General features: G+C 41.4%; 1 protein-coding gene across 1 annotated transcript; it reads left to right on the forward strand.

Moving 5' to 3' along the window:
• The first annotated feature begins 2,436 nt into the window (after window positions 1–2,436).
• UBXN2A (UBX domain protein 2A) lies at window positions 2,437–26,832 on the forward strand. The gene is made up of 7 exons (XM_070428761.1): window positions 2,437–2,623; window positions 12,221–12,272; window positions 15,801–15,939; window positions 16,950–17,056; window positions 17,471–17,608; window positions 19,438–19,596; window positions 21,963–26,832. The coding sequence occupies exons 2-7, from the start codon at window positions 12,235–12,237 to the stop codon at window positions 22,153–22,155; spliced, it is 774 nt and encodes a 257-aa protein (XP_070284862.1). The 5' UTR covers window positions 2,437–2,623; window positions 12,221–12,234; the 3' UTR covers window positions 22,156–26,832.

The following is a 26,832-nucleotide window of genomic DNA, read 5'->3' on the forward strand; positions in this document are numbered from 1 at the left end:
GCGAGAGAGAGAGAGAGAGAGAGAGAGAGAATGAATGTGCTCTATGTCATTTTAAGGTTTTATCTGTTTTCCAAAGGCAGGGATTTTAGGGGAACTCTCAGGGGAGCACCTCAATATTCATCAGCTTCCCCCATGTGTTGTTTCAGGGTTGCGGTCTCTACTGATTGGTCGGCACCAGGGTAGAGGGTCATTAGTCATTGCAACTGGTCCTGATGTCAGCCCTGGCCCTGATGTCAGCCCTGGCATTGCTTCATCTGGTTTTGCTGCTTTTCTGGGCCTGGCGTTGAAACACAACTGAGGTCTAAATGTTATCTCTAGTTTGACCAAAACTCTCTCTGTGGTCAGTAGATCCAAGGCTTTATTCCTAAGATTATTTGATGTAGGTCAGAGCCTCATTGTCCTGGAGGCTGGATGCTTAAGGGAGCAGTTGTGCAAGGGCTTGTATAGGAGTCCTATGAGGCCATTCTCCAACCCCCTTCTTCCTCCTCTCAGAGTGTCTAAGCCGCAAGACTAGCAATATGGAAGGTCAGGGGTCCAAACCGAATGACTATACACATATAGGTGAGGAAAGGTCACCTTGGGAGTAAGGTCCTAGCCTATAATCCTCATTTTCCCAGTTTTGCCCATTGCTAGGCACCTGCAACTTTCCACCCTGGTGACATTCCATACTTGGCCTATCATTCCTGCTCTGCTCATGTCTGTCTTACTGCCTGCTCTATTAGAATGACCCAAACAATCTTGAAAAAGAACAAAGTTGGAGGGCTCACACTTTCTGATTTCAAAACCTACTACAAAGCTACAGTAATCAAAACATTATGATACTGGCATAAGGATCGATATTTAAATAAATGGGATAGAATTTTTGAGTCCAGAAATAAACTAATACATCTATGGTCAACTGATTTTTGACAAGGGAAGAATCCTCTCTTTATCAAATGGTGCTGTGACAAGAGGAAGAAAGAAAGAAAAGAAAGAAAGAAAGAAAGAAAGAAAGAAAGAAAGAAAGGAGGGAGGGAGGGAGGGAGGGAGGAAGGAAAGAAGGAAGGAGAGAGAAAGAAAGAGGAAGGAAAGATGGAAAGAAGGAAAAAAAACGGAAAGAGAAAAAAAGAAAAGAGGCCTCATATAAGAGCCAAAGAAAGCCTCTGCAGGAAGGAATCAAAGTGACTCCTTAGCGCAGGCTTCAGCGGACAGGATTTCTGGAGCACTGGGCAGGACTTCTGGAGCACTGGTTTGAAAGTAGAACTCGCCACAGGATCCCAGAACCAATCACTGAACAGAAGACGAGTTCAAAAGGTTCAACCAGGTGCATTTACCTGGGTGGGGATGGCAGGGGTCTATAGTAAGGCCCAATCTCATTTGCATCCTGGCACTGAAAACTGTCAAGTAAAACACAAACCTGGGTTTAGGCAAATGAAACCTCTTTTGAAAAAAATTATTGCAACGGTGAGAAAAGAGACGACTCTATTGCAATATGGTAGAAGGGCAATTACTGTGGGGTAATGCTCAACTGTCAAAACAAAACAGAAACAACACCCAGCTTTTGGTAAAGAGAGACTTTACTGTAGGATGCTATTCCAAGAAGAAAGGGAATGTGGGGAATGTGGCAGTGGGGTGTCAGGTGTGCGGAGGTGACTATGGCTGTAGGGGAACTCTCTGACTATGCACAAGATCTGCCCCTGTCTCCCAGGTCAGGCGGGCATTTCTTTTCTAGGAACAAAAGCTAGAAAGAACGGGCTGCGGGGAAGGGGGCTGAACCTGTGGAGGTGGTAGTGGCTCGCACTGAGCTCAGAGAATGTTCTACAGGGAAGTCAGCCTGTTTTCAGGAGCGGTGGCTCAGGTTGAGGGTGGGTCAACGTTTCGGGGGCTGGAGGAAGCGGGGGAAGCTTAACAAAAGTTTGGTCAAGTCAGGATTGCTGGTATTTTGTCCACATCGGTCAGTAAGTACAACCAGTTCAGCTAATCACGTCTGGGGCCAACAGGGGAATCGGAAGGGTCTGAGGCTGACCTCGTCATGGGCACACCAGGGGCACCCAGGAGTCTCTTCTCAATCACCTGGGGAAGGTGGTTCCTCGCTGTAGAGCCTTTCAGGAACACAGGGAGGTGGAGAGATGGCCTTAACCGGAATCTCAGGGTTCGGGTTCAAGTTCAACATGGTCAGCATGCAGGGAATCCTCTCCCCCATTCAACCAAAGGCTGACGAGGGGCAGCGAGGAGGAGAGGTGGGGTTCAGGTGAGCCCACAACTAGCTCCCCGGGGCTTCAGCGCGGGGTGAAGAGGCATCTAGCGGCGGGGCCGGCGGCAGGAAGCAGGTGGCCGCCCCGGAGCGGGGCACGCGGAAGCCAAACGCCGCCGCCGCCGCCGGCAGCCCCGCCCCCCGCGCGCTCTCGGGGCTGCGCAGAGGCGGCCACGGCGCGCGCCCGCGGCGGTGGCGGAGGGCGGAGGGCGGAGGGCGGCGGGCTGGGTCCCAGGGACGGAACCGCGAGCCCGGGGGGGTCTGGGAGCTGCGGTGCTCCGGTTCCGAGGGGCTCCGGTCCGGCGGCGGCGCCCGCGGCGCTGAGCGAATTGAGGACGAGGCCGGGAGGGGACAGCGCGGCGGGTCCCTCTCCAGCGGCCACGCCCGGAGGTGAGTTTCCCGGGGCCGCGGCGCGTTCGGCGGGGAGCGGGCTGGGCGGTGCGCTCGCTGCCGGGCTGCGGCCGACGTTTGCCGGGCGGCGGGGGTTGGGGGGGAGGGGGCGGGGGATCGTTGGGTCCCGCGGTGCCGCCGCGCTCGCCTTTGTCTCGAGGAGCCCGGTTCCCGCTAGGTTTCGGAGCCCGCGTCTGCGATCACGAAAGGGCGCCATCGGGCGGCGGCGGGGCGAGACCCCTGCCCAGCCCAGCCCAGCCCAGGTGAGCCCGGCTCTCGGCCGCGGGCTGCTGGCTTCCTGGCTGCCAACTCCGGGAAAGCACATCATCAGCTGGTTTTCTGGTTCCGAAGACGCTCAGAAACTTCGAGTTCTGTGCTGTCAAAATGCCCCTGTTTCCAAAGGCGATCGCGGCAGAAGCACAGCACAGGAAGCCGAGGCACGTCTGCTCGGGGTGGACATTTCTTAGTGAACTTCATTCCCAGCCTCCCACAACTCACTTTATTTTGCAGTTTTCCTACTTAATTTCTTTTTATCCTGTGTGTCTGTTTTTCTTTTGACTCTCAGTTCATTGCTTCTCCGTGTGGTGTTCAGTGTTGGTTCCTTCGTAGGTAACGTGAGATCAGTTGAAAATAAAGATGGGAAACTTGTAGTCTGTATTGATGTCAGTGCGGAACTGTAAAGTGTGATGGTAAGGGACATGAACACCAACCTCCTTATTTCCTAGTCACGGCTCAAGGATGTTTGGGGAGTATTTATACGTTTTTAAATTATAGTTTCGTTTTGATGGGACAGACTTTAAAAATTGGTGTTGTGTTTTCTATGTAAATATGCTGAAAGTCTCATTGACTTAAAATGCAGTTTAATTCAATGAATACTGAGCATCCATGTAAAACAGTAACGTTAATGCTAGGCATTGGTGGAATCCAAAAATGAGTGAGAATTGTGTGCAGGATGGAGAAAATGATTAAACACAACAATAATGATACAGGCAGAATACAGTGTTAACAGGCACTACTACTGACTCCTAGACCTGCACTGTGGTAAATACTTTACATGCATACTTTACTTACTTAATACTTAATGTTTATTACTTAATGTTTATTACTTAATAATTTGTCATTCAAATTTTTTAGTACCTACTGTGTGCTGAATGCTAATGATTTTGATATAGTAGGCAGTTAGATAAACTTGAGCAGAGTAGGAACCATAGGCCAGGTACAGAAGGTCACCAGGTTGGAAAGCCCTGGGTGCCTAGCAACCGGGAAAACAAGTATTGCAGGGTGGGACTTGTCCCCAAGTTGACCTTCCTCCTCTGGCCTGTCTTTAGTCATGTGGTAGACCCCCTTAGAGCAGTGGTTCTCAACCTTCCTAATGCCATGACCCGTTAATACAGTTCTTCATGTTGTGGTGACCCCCAATTTCATTGTTACAAATGGAACATAATTAAAGCATAGTGATTCATCACAAAAACAATATGTCATTATATATGTGTTTTCCAATGATCTTAGGCGACCCCTGTGAAAGGGTCGTTCGACCCCCAAAGGGGTCTCGACCCACAGGTTGAGAACCGCTGCCCTTAGAGGAAGAACAAGGGGGCTGGAGAATGGCCTCATGACACTCTGGTTCAAGCCCTTGTACTACCACTCTCTTAAGCAGTAGGTCTCCAGGGCAATGAGGTTCTGGCCTGTATCAAGTCATAGTAGGAACAAAGACCTGGGTCTGTTGACCACAGAAACAGAGTTTTGGTCAAACTAGAGATAACACTGAGGCCTCAGCTGTGTTTTAGCCCCAGGCCCAGAAAAAAAAGCAAAACCAGAAGAAGCCATGCCAGGGCTGACATCAGGACCAGCTGCAGTGACTAATGACCTCCTACCCTAGTGCCGGCCAATCACAGAGACCCGGACCTGGAAAGCTGATGAATAGTCTATTGAGGTGCTCCCCTGAGACTTCCCCCAAAATCCCCAACTTTGGAAAGCAGATAAAATCTCCTAAGATGAAGGACCCAGACAGTTCCCACACACTTCAGTGTGAATTCTCTCTCACTCTCACTCCTTTACACGCCTTCATCTCCGCCCCCCCCCCCCCGCCCCCCTTGCTTGCTTTCTCCTAAGTCTTAAGGGCTCTTCTTTTGCCTCTGTAACTTGTTTTACTGAGTCCATGCAGCCCAGCTGGCTCACTTCTGTTACCTCTGCAACATTCTAAAGTCTTTCTCAGCCAAACTCAAGAACCGGAAGTCTGACTTCACAGGTTACATCCGTGCCATTCCCAGTTAACAATATGATGGCAACCATTATAGATTTTGCCTTTAAGGACTTTACAGTGTCATTTGGGAAACATTGTCATTGTGTGATATTTAAGCAAATCATCACACAAGTAAATGCCAGCAAACTTAGAGGCTAAAAAAAGGAAGAATGTAGGCTGTTGTGAGAGCAAGGAAGGGGTTGCGGGGGCACTTATCTCAGCCAGGAAAAGTAGTTAAGGTTTTCCTGAGAAAGTCATCCTCAAGCCGAGGTATGGGCAAGTAGGAACAGGTGACGGTGACTCCCAAAGGAGAGAAGAAAGGGTCCAGACATAGGAAATAGCTTCCACTGAGGCTTGGGAAGAGGTGGGGACCTGGAAGGTCGAAGCAGTTGGATTGAATGTAGAAAGCAAGGGGGATGTGGTTAGGGCCAGCGAGATCACGTGGGGCTGCTTAAGCAATGTTAAGGATTGGCAACCAATTTTTTTTTTTTCTTTTTAAAAAAACTTTTATGGAGAACTTTTCAAAGCACCCAAATGCAGTGAGAGAACAATACAGTGAACTCCCCTGCAATGTTATTCAGAGGATTTGGACCGTATTCAAAGAGCAATGGGAGGTCTTTGAAGGGTTTTAAGGAGGGACGTCCCACAATTAAATTTGTATCTTAGAAAGGTCACCCTGACATTTGTGTCGAAATCAGATTGGATGGGGACATGAGCGGATGTGAGGAAACCAGCTAGAGAGGACGGTTGTGGCTGTGAAGAGAAGGCAGATTCTCAGTTACCAACTGGTCTCTCCTTGCCGTGTTAGTAAATCTATATTCATGCCTTTTGGAGAAATCATGGCAGATTTTCTAAAGGAGATCGTATTTGAGATGGGTTCTGCAAGGTAGATAACATTTCAGGAACCCTGGAATGAGAATGCCTAGGTGTCAAAGGATGGCTGTCAAGGTGACCCTGACCACCTTTCCCTCAGGATTTTCTCATCCAAATTACTTTTGTCACTATCACTTCCGTTCTTAGGAGCATATACCTCATGCATTAACAATTCTTTCTAGAAGACACGAATGTACTTTCTTTTTTTGCACAGATTACAAGCAGTTAAGTGGAAACTTTCCAAAAGGGTTTCATTTTTTATTATTTAATAGTAAACTAGAATTCATAAAATAGACTGTCTTAAAGTGGCTGATTCTGATGCTACCATAATTTGCGCTCATAGGCCTAATTGTCATTCCATTCCACAGAAGAACTAGGTGAAGGAACTCCACATGGAAATGTGATCCATGGGTTTCTTTTTTTTTTTTAATATATTTTTATTGATTTCAGAGAGGAAGGGAGAGAGCTAGAGAGTTAGAAACATCCATCCATGAATCATTGATTGGCTGCCTCCTGCATGTCCCCCACTGGGGGGGATCGAGCCCGAAACCCGGACATGTGCCCCTGGCTGGAATCGAACCTGGGACCCTTCAGTCCACAGGCTGACGCTCTATCCACTGAGCCCAGCCGGCTAGGGTGATCCATGGGTTTCTTTTCCCTTGTGTTTAATTCCAGGAATGGCTTTATCCTTAAGGAGAAGCTTCAGCTCTTACATAAAGATAGCATACCCAATGGTATAATATCTTGATACAAATATTTATCTTTCGAAAATATAGCCTGTATTACCTACCCGGTTTGGTTTGATTTTTGTTGTGTGTGTGTTTGCTTTGTTGTTGTTGTTAATTGTCACCCAAGGATATATATTTTTTTTTCATTGCTTTTCCGAGAGAATGGAAATGAAGGAGGGAAGAAGGGGGAAAGACAGAGGAGAGAGAGAGAAACATTGATCTTCTGAAAGAGACACATCAACTGGTTGCCTCCCGCATGCAGCTGACCAGGACTCAAACCCGAGACCCTTCAGTGAGAGGGCCTAACTGCTGAACCACACCAGCCAGGGCACCTGTTTATAAAAATAAATAAAATTGGTAATATGCAGATGTTTTCTATTCGAAATCTAATGTATACATTGAAAAGACTAAATCTTTTTATTTTTTATTTAATCCTCACCCGAGGATATGTTTATTGATTTTAGAGAGAGGGGAAGGGAAAGAGAGAGAGAGAAACATCAGTGTGAGAGAGAAAAACTGATCGGTTGCCTCCCCTAGGCACCCTAACCAGGGATCGAGCCTGAAACCTAGGTATGTGCCCTGACCGGGAATCAAACCCACAACCTTTTGGCATACAGGACAACGCTCCAACCAACTGAGCCACACTGGTCAGAGCACTAACTCTATTTTGACTAGATTTTCTTTTTGGTGGATATGTTCCAAAAAAGCTCAGTGTACTCTGTCTCCTGACTGATTTTATCACTGCAGTTGTTGGGAGTTAAGTGGGATAATATTTGGGAAGGTGTTTGGTAAACTGTGATATACAGTACAAATGTAAGATGGTAGTGGTACTAATTAGAAGTAAACTGAAGCAAGATGAAGAAATGGTTCATCTGTCCATTCTGAGGCCCCTTCATGCTGGAAACTTCGGAACTTGCCAGATGGCTCTTTTATTCCCTACTGTACAGAACATGCATTAGGTTCACTCGCGTTATATGACTGTGATCATTGCAGCAGCTCACTCAGTGGATACAAATAAATGTAACATGGTTCAAAAATTATGTAGCCAGTGTTCTAATACAAGTCCGTTAGAAACCAAGGACTCTTCATTCTCTTCAACTGTCATAAAACAAGCAAAAGACTTTATCAGTGGCCTGTAACTATGAAATGGTTACTAGTAGTAGTGACTTGCTAGAGGACGACACTTTCAGGGTGGTAACTCTCTGCTTTGCACTTGCTGTGCGCTGTGGAAGAAACAGGAAATGTGTAACTCATGATACCGGGCCTCAAGGATCTTGGATCCAGCAGAGAGATTAAAAGACAGAACAGAAACAATAGTAAACAGTATCAGACCAATATGACTTAAATGCCCCAAATCTAAATGTTTTAGGAGAGGAGTGTTAACTGGGTTTATTATTTCACCTTTATGGTAGAAGTGGATCTTGGGTTGGGGCTTGGAAGGATAATTAGGATTTCAATGCCTAAAGGATTGTTACAATGTGAGCCAAGAAGTGGAATGACTGTGTTATGTTTATGATACAATAAGGATCAGATCTAAATAAACTAAGGGATTATTTTAGAGTAGTTGAAAATAATGTTGGAAAACTGTCAAGTGAAAAAATGGAATGCAGGAAGGTAGCTGATCAATGATTCTTTCTCATCATCGGTGTTTCTATCTTTCTCTCCCTCTCCCTCTCTGAAATCAATAAAAATATATTTTTTTAAAAAAGACATACCGCCCTAGCTGGTTTGGCTCACTGGATAGAGCGTCAGGCTGGGGACTGAAGGGTTCCAGGTTCGATTCCGGTCAAGGGCATGTACCTTGGTTGCAGGCACATCCCCAGTAGGGGGTGTGCAGGAGGCAGCTGATCGATATTTCTCTCTCATTGATGTTTCTAACTCTCTATCCCTCTCCCTTCCTCTCTGTAAAAAATCAATAAAATATATTAAAAAAAAATTGAATACTAAAATATTTACTACATGGTATGTCTTTTTTTCATATATATATTTTATTGATTTTTTTACAGAGAGGAAGGGAGAGAGATAGAGAGTTAGAAACATCGATGAGAGAGAAACATCGATCAGCTGCCTCCTGCACATCTCCTACTGGGGATGTGCCAGCAACCCAGGTACATGCCCCTGACCGGAATCGAACCTGGACCCTTGAGTCCGCAGGCCGACGCTCTATCCACTGAGCCAAACTGGTTTTGGGAGTATTCAATATTTTTATTTTAAATATTTTATTTAGCCAAACCGGTTTGGCTCGGTGGATAGAGCATCAACCTGCGGACTGAAGGGTCCCAGGTTCGATTCCGGTCAAGGGCATGTACCTTGGTTGTGGGCACATCTCCAGTAGGAGGTGTGCAGGAGGCAGCTGGTCGATGTTTCTCTCTCATCGATGTTTCTAACTCTCTATCCCTCTCCCTCCCTTTCTGCAAAAAATCAATAAAATATATTTTAAAAGATATTTTATTTAAATATTAAGTGCTATTAAATATTTTAAAATATTAAAGAGTATTCAACTTGTGTCTATAATGTTTTATTTCTTAAATAAACAAAGAGCCCAGCTGGCATGGCTCAGTGGTTGAGCCTCGACCTATGAACGAGGAGGTTTGGTTCGGTTCCCAGGTCTGGAGCATATGATGGGGCTCCATCCCCAGTATGGGGCGTACAGGAGGCAACTGATCAGTGATTCTCTCTCATCATTGATGTTTCCATCTCTCTCTCCCTTCCTCTCTGAAATCAATTTTAAGAATTTTAAATAAATAAACAAAAAGAAGTAAGTCAAAATGTAAATTTTTCTGAATCTGAATGGTAGGGATGGGTGTTTATATTTTTCTCTATTTTATGTGTGTTTGTAAGGGAAGCAATTTTTAAAGGGAAGCAATTAAATAGTTTTAGAAATGATGAGATTTGAAGGACAAAGTCTTAGGAGAAAACATTAGTAAGCATGAAGTTCTGGTTTTCTGAATATATTTTTAATTTGTTTTCTGGTTTTTAAAACTTTTTATCAAAGTCACATATCTACCGTTTAAAGGGGTAGTGTGGCTTTAGTGACTCTGCCTTACCCTTTAGCCAAAAGCTAGAGTCTGAAATGATTGCTGGGAATGCTGCTGAGGTCCTGGCCTCACACTTGTTCCTACTCACTCCCCTGCCCCTTAGAATTTCCTCCTTCTTTCTCCCTGTCAGTTTCGCCTCGTGTTTCAGAATTGCTCACAATTTTCTCCTAAGAAGGCTAAGCGATACAGTCACTATCAGTTTACACTCAAGTCATAATGAAAACAATAAAGGTATTTAAAACGATTTTCAAGATAGGCTATTTTCCAGAGCAGACTCCTCTGTTCTACTCTGATTCCTAGCAAAACATAGGCTCCATGGGAATTGGTGCTCCAGCCAAAATGGCTGTGGTTATGGCCCAGCTCCATTAGCAGAGGCAAACTGGAGAGCTGGAATGGACGTCAGGACCCAAGATCAGCCAGACTCTCATTTTCTCTGGTGAAAGGCTGCCCCTGGGTCCCGTTACCAGATTAGCTTCACCTCCAGATCCTTTGGAGACTTTTAAGTGGGGCCAATAGATTATTCTAATGCCCATTTTCTTTCTGGTTCTCATGTCTTTGGAATGGATCTGGTGGGCCTTCAGTGGCTATGACTGATGTCTGCTTTCTATTTAAATGTACTTAAAATTGCCCTGGCCTGTGTTTCTCAGTGGTTAGAGATTCAGCCCGTGCACCGAAGGGTCTCGGGTTCGATTCCTGGTCAAGGGCATGTGCTTGGGTTGCAGGTTTGATCCCCAGCCGCAGTTGGGGTGCATGTGGGAGGCAACCAATCTCTCTCTTTCTTCCTTTCTCCCTCTTTTTCTCTTTTCCTCCCTCTTTCTCCCCCCTCCATCCCTCCCTTCCAGTCTCTGAAAATCAATGAAAAAAATATCCTTCAGTCAGGATTATTTAATAAATAAATATACTTAAAACTTACTTTAAAAAAAAATCCTGCCCTAGACTGTTTGGCTCAGTGGACAAAGCGTCGACCTTGGGACCAAAGGGTCCTGGGTTCGATTCTGGTCAAGGGCACGTACCTTGGTTGCAGGCTCCTCCCTGGGCCGGGCCCTGGTCAGGGCATGTGCAGGAGGCAAACCAATCTTTGTGTTTCTCTCACATCGATGTTTCTTTCTGTCTTTCCCTCTCTTCCACTCTCTCTAAAAATCAATGGAAAAATATCCTCAGGTGAGGATTAACAAAAATAAAAAAAATCCTCACCCAAGGATATTTTCCATTGATTTTTTTTTTTAGAGAGAGGAAGGGAGAAGGAGCGAGAAACATCAATATGAGAGAGAAACATTGATCGGTTGCCTCCCATACACACCCAGACCAGGGATCAAACCCGAAACCTAGGTATGTGCCCTGAGAAGGAATGACACAGGAACCTTTCGGTGTATGGGATGACACTCCTCCTAACTAAGCCACCCGGCCAACGCTTAAAACTTACATTTTTAAATAGCAGTGCTGTATTTGCCTTTTGCATGTGTACTCTCCAGAGAGAATTTAAGGAACATATTCTTATTTGACACAGCCTATTTGAGAGTTGAAATATTTTTAATGCATTGTAGAAATCTAACTTGATTATGTCTCCTCTTTGGGTAAAGTGTTTTTCTTTAGTTTTAAATCTGTAGCGTAGTCTCGGGGATCTTGATATCATAAAAAATCTGTCGTGACCTAATAATAACATATTCTTAACTATATTGTTTTTCTTTTAAATGTATTTTTATTGATTTCAAAGAGGAAGGGAGAGGGAGAGATATAGAAACATTAATGATGAGAGAGAATCATTGATCGGCCCTCCCACACACCCGCTCCTGGGGATGGAGCACGCTACCCAGGCATCTGCTCTGACCAGGAATCGAACCTTGACCTCCTGGTTCATAGGTCAACGCTCAACCACTGAGCCATGCTGGCCAGGCTTAACTATATTGTTTTAGCACATATAAATAGAAGTTGTAATTTAGTTTTTCCCTAATAGGAACTTTTTAAAAGCATAGCATGAATTGAAACTAACTTATATAGGTTTATTAAAGCACTGCACTCCAGTATTTTTTAAAGCTTACTTAATTTTAAAACATCAAAAAGTCATTGATTTCTTTTTTCTTTCTCTCTATAATCATTTTGATTGTGTGTGGGGTTTTTTTTTTTAGTTAAATAACTAGACATTCCAGATTAGATAAAACAGACCTCATTTCCCCTAACTTGAATTTTGATAACTGACAACTTGAATTTTGCAATAGGCAGGCAGTTCATAACTATTGTCTGTGTTTGACTTCACATAGCTCATTTGTGTGCTATTACTCTATCTAAGAAAGAGATGGACGTGAATATAGATATTTGTTTATATTAGGGGGAAAATAAGGTTACCCATAAGCTGGGAAAGAGAGGACAAGGTGGGAGGGGCAAGGATGGAAGCTGGATTTCTCTGGAACAATATTTATATGGAACCATATAAATATTTTACACACTTAAGAAACACATTAACTGAATTGACTATCAAGTAGGTAGCAATATCACACAGGAATTGTTTCAAGTAATTTAAAACATAATAATTTTACTGTGTATCCTAGTGAGAGCTTTGAGTTTGGTCACTTGTTCTTAAGACCCTTTCAGTGTTACTTTGGGACACATAATAACTTATGTGGAGAATATGAGTGCATGCAATTTAAAATGCTATCAATTAATTTACTTAAAATGCTAAACTCGTAACTTTAACTTTTGTTTCCTTTTACCTTTACAGTAAGGCAGAAGAGAATGAAAGAAGTAGATAATCTTGAAAGCATAAAAGAATGGTAAGTTAATTCGATCTGTGAAGTTTCTTTGTTAGTAATGCCTTTGTTAGTGTCTTTTTCTATTTTTACCGCATTACACTGACTGTGATTGTAAGTGTTCATTATGATTATCTCAGTTAAATACCTAATAGTAGTATATTTTAAAGTAACTTTTTTTTTTACCGTCACTGCATTGAATGGATTTTAGTGAAGTCACTAGATCTTCTTGTTACTAATTTTAAAAAAAATTGTTAGGACAATTTATGTGACAATTGCCAACAAGTATTTTTTTTTTTAATATATTTTATTGATTTTTTTACAGAGAGGAAGGGAGAGAGATAGAGAGCTAGAAACATCGATGAGAGAGGAACATCGATCAGCTGCCTCCTGCACATCTCCCACTGGGGATGTGCCCGCAACCCAGGTACATGCCCTTGACCGGAATCGAACCTGGGACCTTTCAGTCCGCAGACCGACGCTCTATCCACTGAGCCAAACCGGTTTCGGCCCAACAAGTATTTTTAAGAATTTAAGTGAAATAAGCACATTCTTCTTTGGTAGAAAAATAAAAGTTAAAATTTTCTCTTTGCATACTACTACTGTCATATAAGTGAGAAATGCCAGTAACTTTGCTTCGTTAGCCTCTTGTGATAGAGTCACAGTGGAAACATAATGGCTTTGGAGTCAGATAAACCTAGGTTTGAATCCATCTCTTTCTTTTTTTTTTTTTTTTTTTAATATATTTTATTGATTTCTTACAGAGAGGAAGGGAGAGAGATAGAGAGTTAGAATCATCGATGAGAGAGAAATATCGATCAGCTGCCTCCTGCACATCTCCTACTGGGGATGTGCCCGCAACCCAAGTACATGCCCTTGACCGGAATCGAACCTGGGACCTTTCAGTCTGCAGGCCGACGCTCTATCCACTGAGCCAAACCGGTTTTCGGCCCATCTCTTTCTTATACTACTTCTCTGGCCTGTGGGCAATGTAGATAGATTATTTGAGCTTCAGTATCTCATCTATATAGTCCATGGACAGAGACAATAGTGTGGTGAAGGCCTGGGGTGGGGTAGGGGCTGGGTGGAGAAAAGCAGAGTGGGGAGGAATGGGGGACATCTGTAATACTGTCAACAATAAAAAAATAAATTTTTACAAAAATATATGAACTGGGGCTATACCTAGGTACCTGAAAGATTTTGGGGAGAATTAGATAGCTTATATAAAGCACTTAGCATAGTGTTAGCATATAGAAGGCACGCAATAAATGGTAAATGCAAAATGTATGGCTGTTAATATAGAATACTTTATTCTCATTTACGGAGGTGAAATATATCTTGTATTATGCTCTTTGTTTTAAATCCTTGAGGTACATTTCTTTCATCCGTAGTTCATTTGAGACAGACAAGTATTTATTTCACACTTACAGATATTTTGAAAATGCTTCTGTACCAAACAAACATTTGTTATTTTTGACTAGAGTGTTTACTGTTTTATTTATATGTGATACTAACTATATAATTTTAAGATTGTGTCAGGGGTCTCTAAGACCACCCCCAGGTTTGTAATCGTACTATGATTTATTACAATGGATGGGTAAAAAGCAAAATCAGCAAAGGGGAGAGAGCACATGGGGCAAAGTCCAGGGGAAACCAAGCACAGCTTCCAAGAGTCCTCGCCTGTGGGGTCACCTGGGACGCACTTAATTCTCCCCGTGATAAGTTATGACAGCCCATGTGAAATGATACCTACCAAGAAAGGTCATTGGAAATGAGCCTAGGCTTTTTATTGGGGGCTAGTCACCTACTCAAATTTCAGACTCTCCAGCGGAAAGCAAGCAGGCCTTTCGAAGGATAGCAGTCAGGCCCACTGTGTTAACTCTTTTCTATACAGACATACAATGATTGAACGATTTAAAAGACTAAGATTAGCTTGGGACTTTTTTTTTTTTAACATTTATTGAGACCTAATTCACATACCATATGATTTATGCATTTAAAGTATTCAATTCAGTGATTTTTACTACATTCACAATATTTACTACATTAGTATTGTGAGAAATCATCTTAGGGTGTGATTATTTTTTAATAAGAAGTATCATATTGTTGCCTTGGAAAAGGCATAATTAGTACTTTATGATAATATGAAGTTAGTCTTAAGAGTAGATACAGAGCCCTAGCTGGTTTGGCTCGGTGGATAGCGCGTCGGCCTGCGGACTGAAAGGTCCCAGGTTCGACTCTAGTCAAGGGCACATGCCCAGGTTGCAGGCTCGATCCTCAGTAGGGGGCATCCAGGAGACGGTCGATCAATGATTCTCTTCATCATTGATGTTTCTATCTCTCCCTCTCCCTTCCTCTCTGAAATCAGTAGAAATATATTTAAGAGAGAGAGAGAGGCTTTATAGCATATCATGGTTAGTAGCATAGACTTGGAAGACATTAACATTCTGTTTCTGCCACTTACTAGTTGTGTAACCTCCGACATATAAGTTAACCTCTCTCTGACTCATTTTTTTTTTTTTTTTTTAAATATATTTTATTGATTTTTTACAGAAAGGAAGGGAGAGAGGTAGAGAGTTAGAAACATCGATGAGAGAGAAACATCGATCAGCTGCCTCCTGCACATCTCTCACTGGAGATGTGCCCGCAACCCAGGTACATGCCCTTAACCGGAATCGAACCTGGGACCCTTCAGTCCGCAGGCCGACGCTCTATCCACTAAGCCAAACCGGTTTCGGCTCTGACTCATTTTCTTATCTATAAAATGGGATAAAGGTATCTATAGTACCTGGCACAGTCTAAGAGCTATAAAAAGTGTTGATTACTTACTGAATCTGAGAAGATATATCTCAGAACATTTATGAATCTAATATATGAATTCTAAAAAGATCTGCCAGGAATATTTTTTCTATCAAATGAATCTTTGGTAATATTTCCTATATAACATAAATATAGAATGAAATCCAGTATATGGAAGTGAGCAAAATGGGTGAAGGGGTTCAAAAGGTACATATTTTCAGGTATAAAATAAATAAGTCATAGGGGTGTACTGTACTATAGTGACTATAGTTACTAATTAGTGACTATAGTTACTAATACTGTATTGCATATTTGAAAGCTGGTAAGTTAATGCCCTGCCTGAGTAGGTCAGTCGGTTAGAGCATCATCCTGGTGAAATTTATCCCCCAACTCCCACCCCACAGATGTTTTTGGTTGCCATAACACTTTGGGGGTGGGAAAGTATGCATGCTACTGACACCTAATGGGCCAATGCCACAGGTGATATTAAACACCCTAGAATACATAGGACAGCCTGCACAACAAAGAATTATCTCTCCCCAAATGTCAATAGACTCAACTTGAGAAAACCCTGCTCTGGACCCAAAGGGTTAATGACTTCCCAAGGTCACATGTCTGTTAACTGAGAAGAGGGTCTAGACTGCAGACTTGGAAGTGGCATCTCAGGTCAGGATCCCTGAACTAGAATAATGTATGTGAATTTTTAGAGAACTGGTAGTTACTCATGCTCACTTTTCTTTGTTGTGTATATAGGGTTTGTGAAACAGGATCTGACAACCAACCTCTTAGTGATAATCGACAATCAACTTGTGAGTATTTTGTCGACAGTCTTTTTGAGGAAGCCCAGAAGGTTGGTGCCAGATGCTTGTCTCCCACTGAACAGAAGAAACAGGTAAATGCCTATGACTTTTTTTCTCTTCCACTGTTTCTCCAAATATGGACCTTTTAGAGCGGTGGTTCTCAACCTTCTGGCCCTTTAAATACAGTTCCTCATGTTGTGACCCAACCATAAAATTATTTTCGTTGCTACTTCATAACTGTAATGTTGCTACTGTTATGAATCATAATGTAAATATCTGATATGCAGGATGGTCTTAGGCGACCCCTGTGAAAGGGTCGTTCAACCGCCAAAGGGGTCGCGACCCACAGGTTGAGAACCGCTGTTTTAGAGGGTCCACGAGATCAAAACTGTTTAATAATAATAGTGAGATGTTATTTACCTGGTCATTGTGTTGACCTTGCACTGATACTGCAAAATCGATGGTGGGTAGTAAAGCGGCCGGCTCCTTAGAAGGAGTCAAGGCAGTGGCACCAAACTGTACTAGTAATTACTGTCTTCTTTGCTTGCACTTGCAGGGAGAAAATAAACGCTAGTTTTGATTAAGAATGTTCTTGATGATGCCGAAACCGGTTTGGCTCAGTGGATAGAGCATTGGCCTGCGGACTGAAAGGTCCCAGGTTCGATTCCGGTCAAGGGCATGTACCTGAGTTGCGGGCACATCCCCACTAGGAGATGTGCAGGAGGCAGCTGATCGATGTTTCTCTCTCATCGATGTTTCTAGCTCTCTATCTCTCTCCCTTCCTCTCTGTAAAAAATCAATAAAATATATTTATAAAAAAAAAAAAAAAAAACAATAAAGACAAATTTAAAATAATAATAATAAAATAAAGGGTCCTGGGACAATAGAATGTCCACATGGAAAACAATAAAATTTAAAAAAAAAAAAAAAAAAAAGAATGTTCTTGATGAAGTAGTAAAAATGATAACTTTATTAAATCCCAGTCCTTCAGTGCACATCTTATTAATATTATAATGCAAAGTACACATAAGACATTTTACAATATACAGAAGTATCATATTTTTTAATTAACATGATGAATTTGTTTCTTACTGCTTTGCAGGTAGATATAAATATAAAATTATGGAAAAATGGATTCACGGTCAATGATGATTTCAGAAGTTATTCAGACGGTGCAAGTCAGCAGTTTCTGAACTCCATCAAAAAGGGGTAAGCAGCCTTTGTAAATAGAAGGATAGTTAGGCATGTTTCATTTGGAAGAATGGTTTTTAGTGGCTGTTTACACATCCCTACACATTCACAGGTACTTTTAGAAATTCATATTTTCATAGGATGGGTTTTCTTAAGAGAGCCACAGCTATAATTTTGAAGAAAGTGGAGGAATTAGAATTTTGATCAGGTGGTCAGTGCACATCATAGCGAGCAGTTGAGCGGCCTTAGCATATCATTTGCATATTACACAGTGATTGGTTGAAAGGTCGACCAGATGACCAGACACTTAGCATATTAGGCCTTTATTACCATATAGGATATTTTTCCATTCCTTTTGCATGGAGAGTATATTTTTCAGTAAAAGAAAATGCACGTGGTGAGTGTGGACACTTTGTTTCTTTCCCTTCCCAGGGAATTGCCTTTGGAATTACGGGGAACATTTGATAAGGAGGAGGTGGATGTTAAAGTTGAAGATAAGAAACATGAAGTGTGCGTGGCAACGAAGCCGGTGTTCCAGCCCTTCTCGGGACAGGGTCACCGACTGGGAAGGTGAGTGGGCTCATGATCGTAGCAGAGGCTGGACTAACATTCAGCCCATCATTATTTTACCAGGGAGACCACAGATATGGAGCTTATCATTTCTCCCATTGCAAATGGAATTTTTTAATAATCCTCACCTGAGGACATGCAGAGAGATAGATAGAGAGAGAGAGAGAGAGAGAGAGAGAGAGAAAGTGAAACATCAATGTGAGAAAGAAATATAGAAACATTGATCAATTGCTTCTGTATGCTCCCCGATTGGGGATCAAACCCACAACCCAGGTATATGCCCTGAATGAGAATCGAACTAGCAACCTTTCGGTGCACGGGACGATGCTCAACCAACTGAGCCACTTCACCTTAATGTTAGCTTTTGTGAGGACTCCTCTAAGTCATATTTACCTTAGTGTGAATTAGCATATGCTGGCACTACAGTAAAAAAATCTTGGAGGCTTGTGTGGTTTCATCAAATCAAAAGGGCATGGCTTATTGAGGACATTAGAATTGGATGGATGAGTCGTTTCTTTTCTCCCTTACACTCACCACTTGAGCTTTGCCATTAAAGATAGCGTGCATACACTAGCTTTTGAATATAGGGTTCCATTTTACCCATACCACTGCTTTCAACATTGTACTGTAATCAATATCTGAATTTTGAGGTAATAAAAATGAAAAATGTCTGATAAAGTTAGCAGTATTAAAACCTTTATTTGTTGTTGTTGTTGTTAATGAAAATAAGCTTTATGTCCTAGCTGGTTTGGCTTAGGGATAGAGCATCGGCCTGCAGACTGAAGGGTCCCGAGTTCAATTCTGGTCAAGGGCACATGCCCGGTTTCGGGCTCGATCCCCAGTAGGGGGCATGCAGGAGGCAGCCAATCAATGATTCTCTCTCATCATTGATGTTTCTATCTCTCTCTCCCTCTCCCTTCCTATCTGAAATCAATAAAAATATATTTTAAAAATATTAAAAAAGAAAATAAGCTTTATTACATCAAGTAATAAATATATAAAAAGATGCAGTGTTAGTTATTTTCTTCCAGATGTTTATAGTATCAAAACCTTTAATTATGCCCCGTTGGTGTGGCTCAGTGGTTGAGTGTCAACCCATCAACCAGGAGCTCAAGGTTCGATTCCTAGTCAGAGCACATGCCCAGATTGCAGGCTCAATCCCCAGTAGGGGGCATGCAAGAGGCAGCCAATCAGCGATTCTCTCTCATCATTGATGTTTCTAACTTTCCCTCTCCCTTCCTCTCTCTGAAATCACTTAAAAAAACACACACCTTTAATTATTTTCAGATTTTGCAGTCTTTTTATTTTATCCTCACCCGAGGATATTTTCCATTGATTTTTTTAGGGAGAGTGGAAGAGAGAGGGAAAGACAGAGAAACATCGATGTGTTTAGAGAAACACATTGATTGGTTGCCTCCTGCACAAACCCCAACTAGGGTCCAGGCTGGTGAGGAGCCTGCAACCAAGGTACGTGCCCTTGACTGGAATCGAACCCGGGACCCTTTGGTCCACAGGCCAACGCTCTATCCACTGAGCAAAACCGGCTAGGGCTGCAGTCTTCTTTATATCTATGCCTTATAGCAGAATATGCAAAGAGGTTAGATGTGGGATCACTTTTATTTTGATCATTTCTCATATGTTAATTATCAACATTGGTAAGGTGTATACACATTCATGCATACATATAAAATATCCAGATGTGATTTTCAGAATGCTGAAAATATATTTTTATACCATTGGATCTACTTTTTAACAGAATAATAGTGTGCATTTGGTAAAAAAGAATGACATATATATGCATCTGACTTTGTTGTCTGGATTTTTTTTAGTGCCACACCAAAAATTATTTCTAAAACAAAAAGTATTGAAGTTGAGAAGAAAAATAATTTGTCTACTGTCCCACTAAACAACCTGGAACCCATCACTAATATACAGATCTGGTTAGCCAGTGGGAAAAGGATTGTTCAGAAATTTAACATGTCTCATAGGTGAGTCTTTCATTTCATTATTTGTCTGATTTTTTTCCTAATTTTAATTTTTATCTCTTCTATTAACTTCAATCAAGAGTAGCATTTCTTTTTTTTTTCTTTTTTTCCCCGCCCTTGACAATCCCCTGGCCTCCCCTACCCCCCAGTGTCCTATGTCCATTGGTTATGCTTAAGAGTTGCATTTCTTTATTATCTTAGTGTGATTATAGAGATCGCAGTATACATTTGTTTTTTGTTTTGTTTTTTAATCCTCACCCGAGGATATTTTTCCATTGATTTTTAGAAATTCCATTGACTTTTAGAGAGAGTGGAAGAGAGAGGGGAAGACAGAGAGAAACATCGATGTGAGAGAAACATCGATGTGAGAGAAACATCGATGTGAGAGAAACACATTGATTGGTTGCCTCCTGCATGAGCCCCAACCAGGGAGGAGCCTGCAACCAGGGTACGTCTCTTGACCAGAATTGAATCTGGGACCCTTCGGTCCGCAGGCCAATGCTCCATCTACTGAGCCACACTGGCTAGGGCTATATTTGTTATTTTTACTGCACAGTTTCTTTTATCTTTTTTAAAAATACATATATATGTTTATTGATTTCAGAGAGGAAGGAAGTGGGAAAGAGAGATAGAAACATCAATGATGAGAGAGAAGCATTGATTGGCTGCCTCCTACACACCCCTTACTGGGGATTAAGCCCACAACCTGGGCATGTGCCCTTGACCAAAATCGAACCTGGGACCCTTCAATCCGCAGACCAATGCTCTGTCCACTGAGCCAATCAGGCGAGGGCGAGTTCCTTTAATCTTTACTGTTTTTCTTACTTTTTATAGTTACATTGTTTGCCATAAGCTTTAGCCATTAGTTATCTAATATTTGATATCCGAATAAATACAAGGACCACATCCTAGACTTTTTTGGTAACCTGCACAGGTTTAACAGAGTGGCATTTTTGAATTTTAGTGAATTGATTGGGAGAGTTTTGTCTTTCGCGATGTGCCATATTTCATTAACTCTGAGTTGCACATTTTTTTATGTTTAGCGCCTCTGAAATGGGGATGCATCCATTGCTGGCCACATGGCAATCATGTCACAATTGTCTTTGCCTTAGTATCGTCCTCAAAGCATGCAACACAAATATCAGATGAACAAGAAGCATCCCAGAGACAGTAGCAGAACACTTCTTAAGATAAATTCTGTGTCACCAGCACACCTGGTGATTCCGAGGGTGGGCATTACGTGGAGAAACATGTCCAGGATCTGAGTGTGACTAGTGTTCATTAGGAATGACTCTACCATTTCATTGTACTTATGGAAGCACATGAGTGATTTGTATGAAATTAAGTTAAAAGTGCTCTTTCAATAAATATTAAAAAGAATTTTAAGTGTTAAGAAAACACTTTGTCACAATCTGGATTTTTTTTTTTTTTTTTTTTTAGTAACACATAAAATGATGTGTTTTGAAATCAATGGCATCTTAGTCTTGATGAACTGCATATGCGCTCTCCCTCTCTAGATACACACACGTGCGTAGGTGAACATAACTTTGAGCTGCCTTCAAGGTTGCAATTATTATTTTACTTTGTGTTCGTTATTCCATCGTAAATTCTCCCTGCACTGAGTGAAGGATTTTCCTAATTGGATTTGATGCACAGCATGACCTGGTATTTAAAAGAAACCTAGGTCTGTCTGTCTGTCTGATCCATTCAGAGCTAGGTATGTAGATATGTCAACTTTCTATTATAGAAACTTAGAGATACACACAAAAGCAACGAGAACATAATGACCTATCATTTAGTTTCCACTGAACTATTTCTAAGCAAACCCCAGACTTCATATAGTTTCATATGTAAATACTTCAGTATGTATCTCCACTAGATAAGTATTCTTTAAAAATGTAACCATAGCCCTGACTGGTTTGGCTCAGTGGATAGAGCGTCGGCCTGAGGACTGAAGGGTCCCGGTTTCGATTCCGGTCAAGGGCATGTACCTTAGTTGTGGGCACATCCCCAGTGGGGGGTGTGCAGGAGGCAGCTGATCGATGTTTCTCTCTAATCGATGTTTCTAACTCTCTATCCCTCTCCCTTCCTCTCTGTAAAAAATCAATAAAATATATTTTAAAAAATGTAACCATAGTTAAAAAAAATGTAACCATAATACCCTTGCCACATCTAAGCTGATGAATAGTAATAATTTCCTACTGTCCCCAAGGGTCCACCTTTAAAAGATGGCCCCAGTGAACAGCTCTGTCATTATAATTTGAGTGTTCTGTGTACTCACACAGCCAGATATCTTCACACGTTACTACTTTAAATTGGCTCGTTCAGATTTTCATAAAATTGTATTAATAGTTGGTGCCATTTTACAGGATAAGCCACATCAAAGACTTCATTGAAAAGTACCAAGGACCTCAGAGAAGTCCTCCCTTTTCCCTGGCCACGGCTCTCCCGTGCCTCAGGCTGCTAGATGAAGCACTCACGCTGGAAGAAGCAGACTTACAGAACGCCGTCATCATCCAGAGACTCCACAGAACCATGGAGCCTTTTAGAGGACTTTCATAACATTGACCTTTGACACACTAAGTGGAAAGTTTGCAGAGAAGTGATGGTTCGTAAGTGAACATGCAAAGCGAAATGGGGGGAAGTCAGGTTCGCTGAACTTTTGGTTTGAGACCTATTTAGCTCCCTCCAGATGGGAAGACAAGTAAGTACAAGTTAGGAGAGGAAGCTACGACGAAACTATATTCAGTGCACTGTCTCCCAAAGGCTACTCAGAAAAATATACTTCTTTTCAAATACCAATGATTCAACATAAGATAGATTAAAGGACTGTATCATTTAGTATCTTAATGTGGTATAAATTAGCAAACGTGTTCACAGCATCACTCATTTAAACATCATCCCAAACAGCAGTGATCTACTCAAATGTTAGCTTGGCTCAGAATTTTTAAATAGCAATACATTAAAAGTTATACATGGCAGGTTAAAAGCATCAGTGTCCTTATTTTATACCTCAGATACAATCAGAATGCTAGAAGGAACTGCTTCCACCACAGCCATGCCTAAACCTCGAAGTGTTCTCAGTCTGCATTCTCTAAGGCAAGGTACACTCAAACATTAAGTTGGCAATAGTATCTAGTATTTCCAGGTAAGAATAAAATTCTGTAGCTTAGTATAATGTCAGTATTAATCTGTCTACTCACATTTCTACATTTTTGAGAAGTATAATTTTTTTAAAATATATATTTATTGATTTCAGAGAGTTAGAAACATCAATGATGAGAAAGAATCATTGATTGGCTGCCCCCTGCAGGCTCCCTTCTGGGGATCAAGCCCACAACCTGGGCATGTGCCCTGACCAGGAATCGAACTGTGACCTCCTGGTTCACAGGTCAATGCTCAACCACTAAGCCAGACCAGCCAGGCGAAAGTATAATTTTTTAAAAAACTATGTTCTCTCCAGGAACCTCAGTTCACCCCCTATTTTATTTTCTTTCAAACATTAGGGACTTGTTCTTAGCTAACATTCGCAGTATGTCATTCATTTGAGACTGCTTACTTAGAATCTAATGTTGTGTTTGTCACACTGCTAATTAACATTTTTTAAATGCCTTCTGTCATGTATGGTTTTCTATTCCATACATTAGAGTCAACCTGTGTATACATTCAAGGGTTACTTATTACATTCTGAGGTCACCAAGGAAGACTTGCTTTGTTTCTTAGACTTTACAACCAGCTAGACTTCGATAGTCACTGTCCCATTGCATCCCCTTGTCCAAAAATAAGTTTAGGAAGCCTTTTTGCAAATGATCTGTTGAATCATATTTAAAGTGAGATATACACTGAGTGTGCCAAGGAACTAAGCAGCCGTGCCCGTCAGCAGTCATGTCCACAGGGCATTGGACTTCTGCTGGGAGGAGCAGGTCTTAAACTGTTTGGTCTCCAGACCTTTTGTTTATGTGGGTTATAGATCTGTTAAAAATTTAGAAGTTACACATATTTATTCATTTAAAAATAATACACATGTAAATATAAACACTTTTACGAAAAATGTCTATTTTCCAAAACATTAAAAATACGATTTCGTGAGAAAAGTGGCAGTGTATCCCAGTTTTTGCAGATGTCTTTCCTGCCCGCCTTAAAGGGACAGATGGCATCTCCTGCCTGCTTCCACGTTCAATCTGTTGCGCTATCGCACATCGTGTGGCCTCCAGTGAGTGCTACTGCACGTTCATGAGAAAGTGAGCAAAACAAATACCGTCTCAGTATGATCAGGAAAGTAGTTTTGACCTTGTGGACCCCCTGAAAGCCATTCTGAGAAAGCAATGATTTGCCGTGATTCTCAAGCCCTAGTGTAAGAATCACCTGGGAAGCTTTTCAAAAGGCCCATTGCTGCCACTCACCACGCACATTCTGATTCATCGTATCTGGGGTGAGTCCCAGATCTCTGCATTTTTTTTATCACATTTGATCCTTAGGTATGTAATGGCAGGAAATCCTGCACCGAAGCTCCCCCTTAAGAAAATAAAGCCTCGTGTGCGCCATGAACAGTGGAAGACCCTCCACTGAAATGGGGGGTCCTCTCAGCTTTATCTTTGTCCCCCACAGTTTGATTCTGAGACTGTTCCCCTTTGACTCTGAACTAACCATGCCATAAACCTATACTTCGTCTTCTATGAGCACAGCTGAGATAAGGCTGGAACATGTAAATGAGGTTTTTAGCAAAGGCTCAGGAATAACAATGAAAGGGAAGTACCCGTAAAACTAGATGGCCTGTTTCATAAGCTCTATCTTCTGTTGGAGGAACATTTGAAGAATGCTTTCTTTTAGAGACCTGTCTTTTTACTAGGAAGGGAGGGAGGACAAAGGAAAACCTTCTCTTTTTGTTATTTGCTCTCAGAAATGAACAGGTATATAATAGAAAATAAATATTGTCAGTCATGTTTACAGCTGCGGCAGAGCCCTCTAGTGAAACAATGGATTCTTTACAATAATGAGGGGACAGTAAAATCAATGAACTTCTCTCTCAGATATAAAATAACATAAGGTGGTTATTAACATATTTTCAAGAATATGTAAGAAAATGTTTCATATAGGCCTATCATGAAGCATTGTATAATTTTTACTTGCATAATTATAGTCATTATGTGATTCTCCATATATTTCTATAAAGGGGCCTCTTGGAAATATTTGTCTTGTACCTATAGAAAAGCCTCCTTCGTGGATGTTCCCATTTATAATTATTTAACCAGGAGACACACAGGAGGTTTTCTTGTGTGTCCATGTAGAATACACCCCAGTGGGAAGCTTTTCTAGGGAAAGGCCCATCACCAGCAGTAACCTTCGTTTTTGTACCTGTAGAAAATTTCACTGATGTGGATAATATTCTCAGAGGTTTTCTAAAATGGGAATCATCTGATAAAGCTTTTTACCTGAAAGTTTCACGTTCTAAAGTTGTTCATTAAATGTGTAGAATATTCACAACATGTTGATTTTAGAAAACATAAGCTGAATTTATTAAGGGAAGGCAACCTGGCAATTAAGCATATTAGGTGTGGAATATAATTTGACCTAAAGTCATTTCAGAACTATTGTCAGCTTCTGGAAAATCATTGTTAGGGTTAGTATATAGAAGTACATTTCTACTTTTGCAGATTCCAACTTATTGGTTAAATTACTATGCATTTTCCAGGTTATAACGGTGATCTTATTTTATATACTTCTCTCCTTCAGAATACTTTTTTATTATGTTTCATTGTGTTGAAAATATGGTATGTATGCATCTATTTTAGTGCCTTAAAGTACTTTGAAAGCAATCTTTTGCTAAAGGCTAACAAACTGTTGTCTTAAGGGTGGAATACTATTTGTTAAAAGGATCTGTGAAATAATTCATACTTGTTTGTTATAAAGTGGTTACATATAGGTGCATTTGTCATTTTTATTTGGCAAATTCATTTACTTTGAGAATCTACAAATATTTATTAGTTGCCTTCTGTTTGCCAGGTACTTTAACCAATGTTACTTTCACTTAATACTCAGAAATGTTAAAGTGTGATATTTTCTATACTAACTCAGTGTTTGTGTTTGTTTTTTAAACCATCCTTGTGACCTGAGTTGAACTAGCATGAAGACTCCTTGGTAGGATTTACTTCTTTGTTCTTTCTCTGACTACAAACCATTTAATTAAAAAATAGTTCAGCATAGTACATCTTCAAATAGCAGTGGTTTACTCAGTAGACAAATATTTGACTTTTGTTGTTTGCTTTAAATGTATTTTTGCACAGATAATTCATATAAATTATAGAAAATTATAAGATGCAGATATTCTTAAATGATCTTTAAGTCACCTGTGTTACCATAAAAACATTCAAACCTGTCAAGAATTTGTGAGTTTATTTGAGCCAAACTGTCGACATATGCCGGGAAGCAGAACCTCAACGAGTTGAGATAATGCTCCGGAGAATGGTGGGTTACATCTGTATTTATACATTACAATCAAAGGAAGGGACGTAGGTGGATTACATGAAATCCATTGGTGATAGATTAGAGGCAGGAGAAAGCAAAGTGGGGAAACCCCTGGGATTGGATATAAAGTAAAATGATGGACACATACTTAGGTGGCTGCAGGAACAATTAACATGACAATAATGAAGGAATTTGTGGTATCTGTCCTGGCACATTAGGTTGTGCCCCAAGGGGTCCAGAAAAGGGGAAGTTACAAGTTACCCAGACATTTCAAGGGTCTGTTATTATAAATGCAAAAAGACAGGCTCAGTTAAGGTAAAGGTTGACCTTGTCAGTGAAGATACCGGCCTAGGATGTAACTGCCCACCATGACTGCTTTTAGTTAAAGTTTCATTTCAGACCATCCTTTGTGGTTACTTTAGGTCTCTGACTTTGCAAGACCGCCATGCAGGCCTCCCCTGAGCTTGTCAGGTCAGCATATGGCCTCTTTCTTCCTCACCTGTTACTCCACCATTCAAAGATAACCATGGATAACATTTTGGTGTGCATCCTTTTGAACATTTTTAAGTGTATCAATCTTTAATTTTGTTTTAATTAAAAAGCAGGCTCTTGCCAAAACCGGTTTGGCTCAGTGGATAGAGCGTCGGCCTGTGGACTGAAAGGTCCCAGGTTCGATTCCGGTCAAGGGCATATACCTGGGTTGCGGGCACATCCTCAGTAGGAGATGTGCAGGAGGCAGCTGACCGATGTTTCTCTCTCATCGATGTTTCTAAC

The sequence above is a fragment of the Myotis yumanensis genome, unplaced genomic scaffold (assembly GCF_028538775.1).
Source record: "Myotis yumanensis isolate MYYU_CA2020_CCGP unplaced genomic scaffold, mMyoYum1.0.hap1 SCAF_11, whole genome shotgun sequence".
Taxonomy (NCBI): Eukaryota; Metazoa; Chordata; class Mammalia; order Chiroptera; family Vespertilionidae; genus Myotis; species Myotis yumanensis.

What these genes read in the sequence shown, in the direction of transcription:
- UBXN2A (XM_070428761.1), top strand. Translation starts at nt 12,235, where the DNA reads ATGAAAGAAGTAGATAATCTTGAAAGCATAAAAGAATG. An exon ending in CTTGAAAGCATAAAAGAATG is followed by an intron (nt 12,273 to 15,800) that starts GTAAGTTAATTC and finishes TTGTGTATATAG; the next exon opens with GGTTTGTGAAACAGGATCTG. An exon ending in CCACTGAACAGAAGAAACAG is followed by an intron (nt 15,940 to 16,949) that starts GTAAATGCCTAT and finishes ACTGCTTTGCAG; the next exon opens with GTAGATATAAATATAAAATT.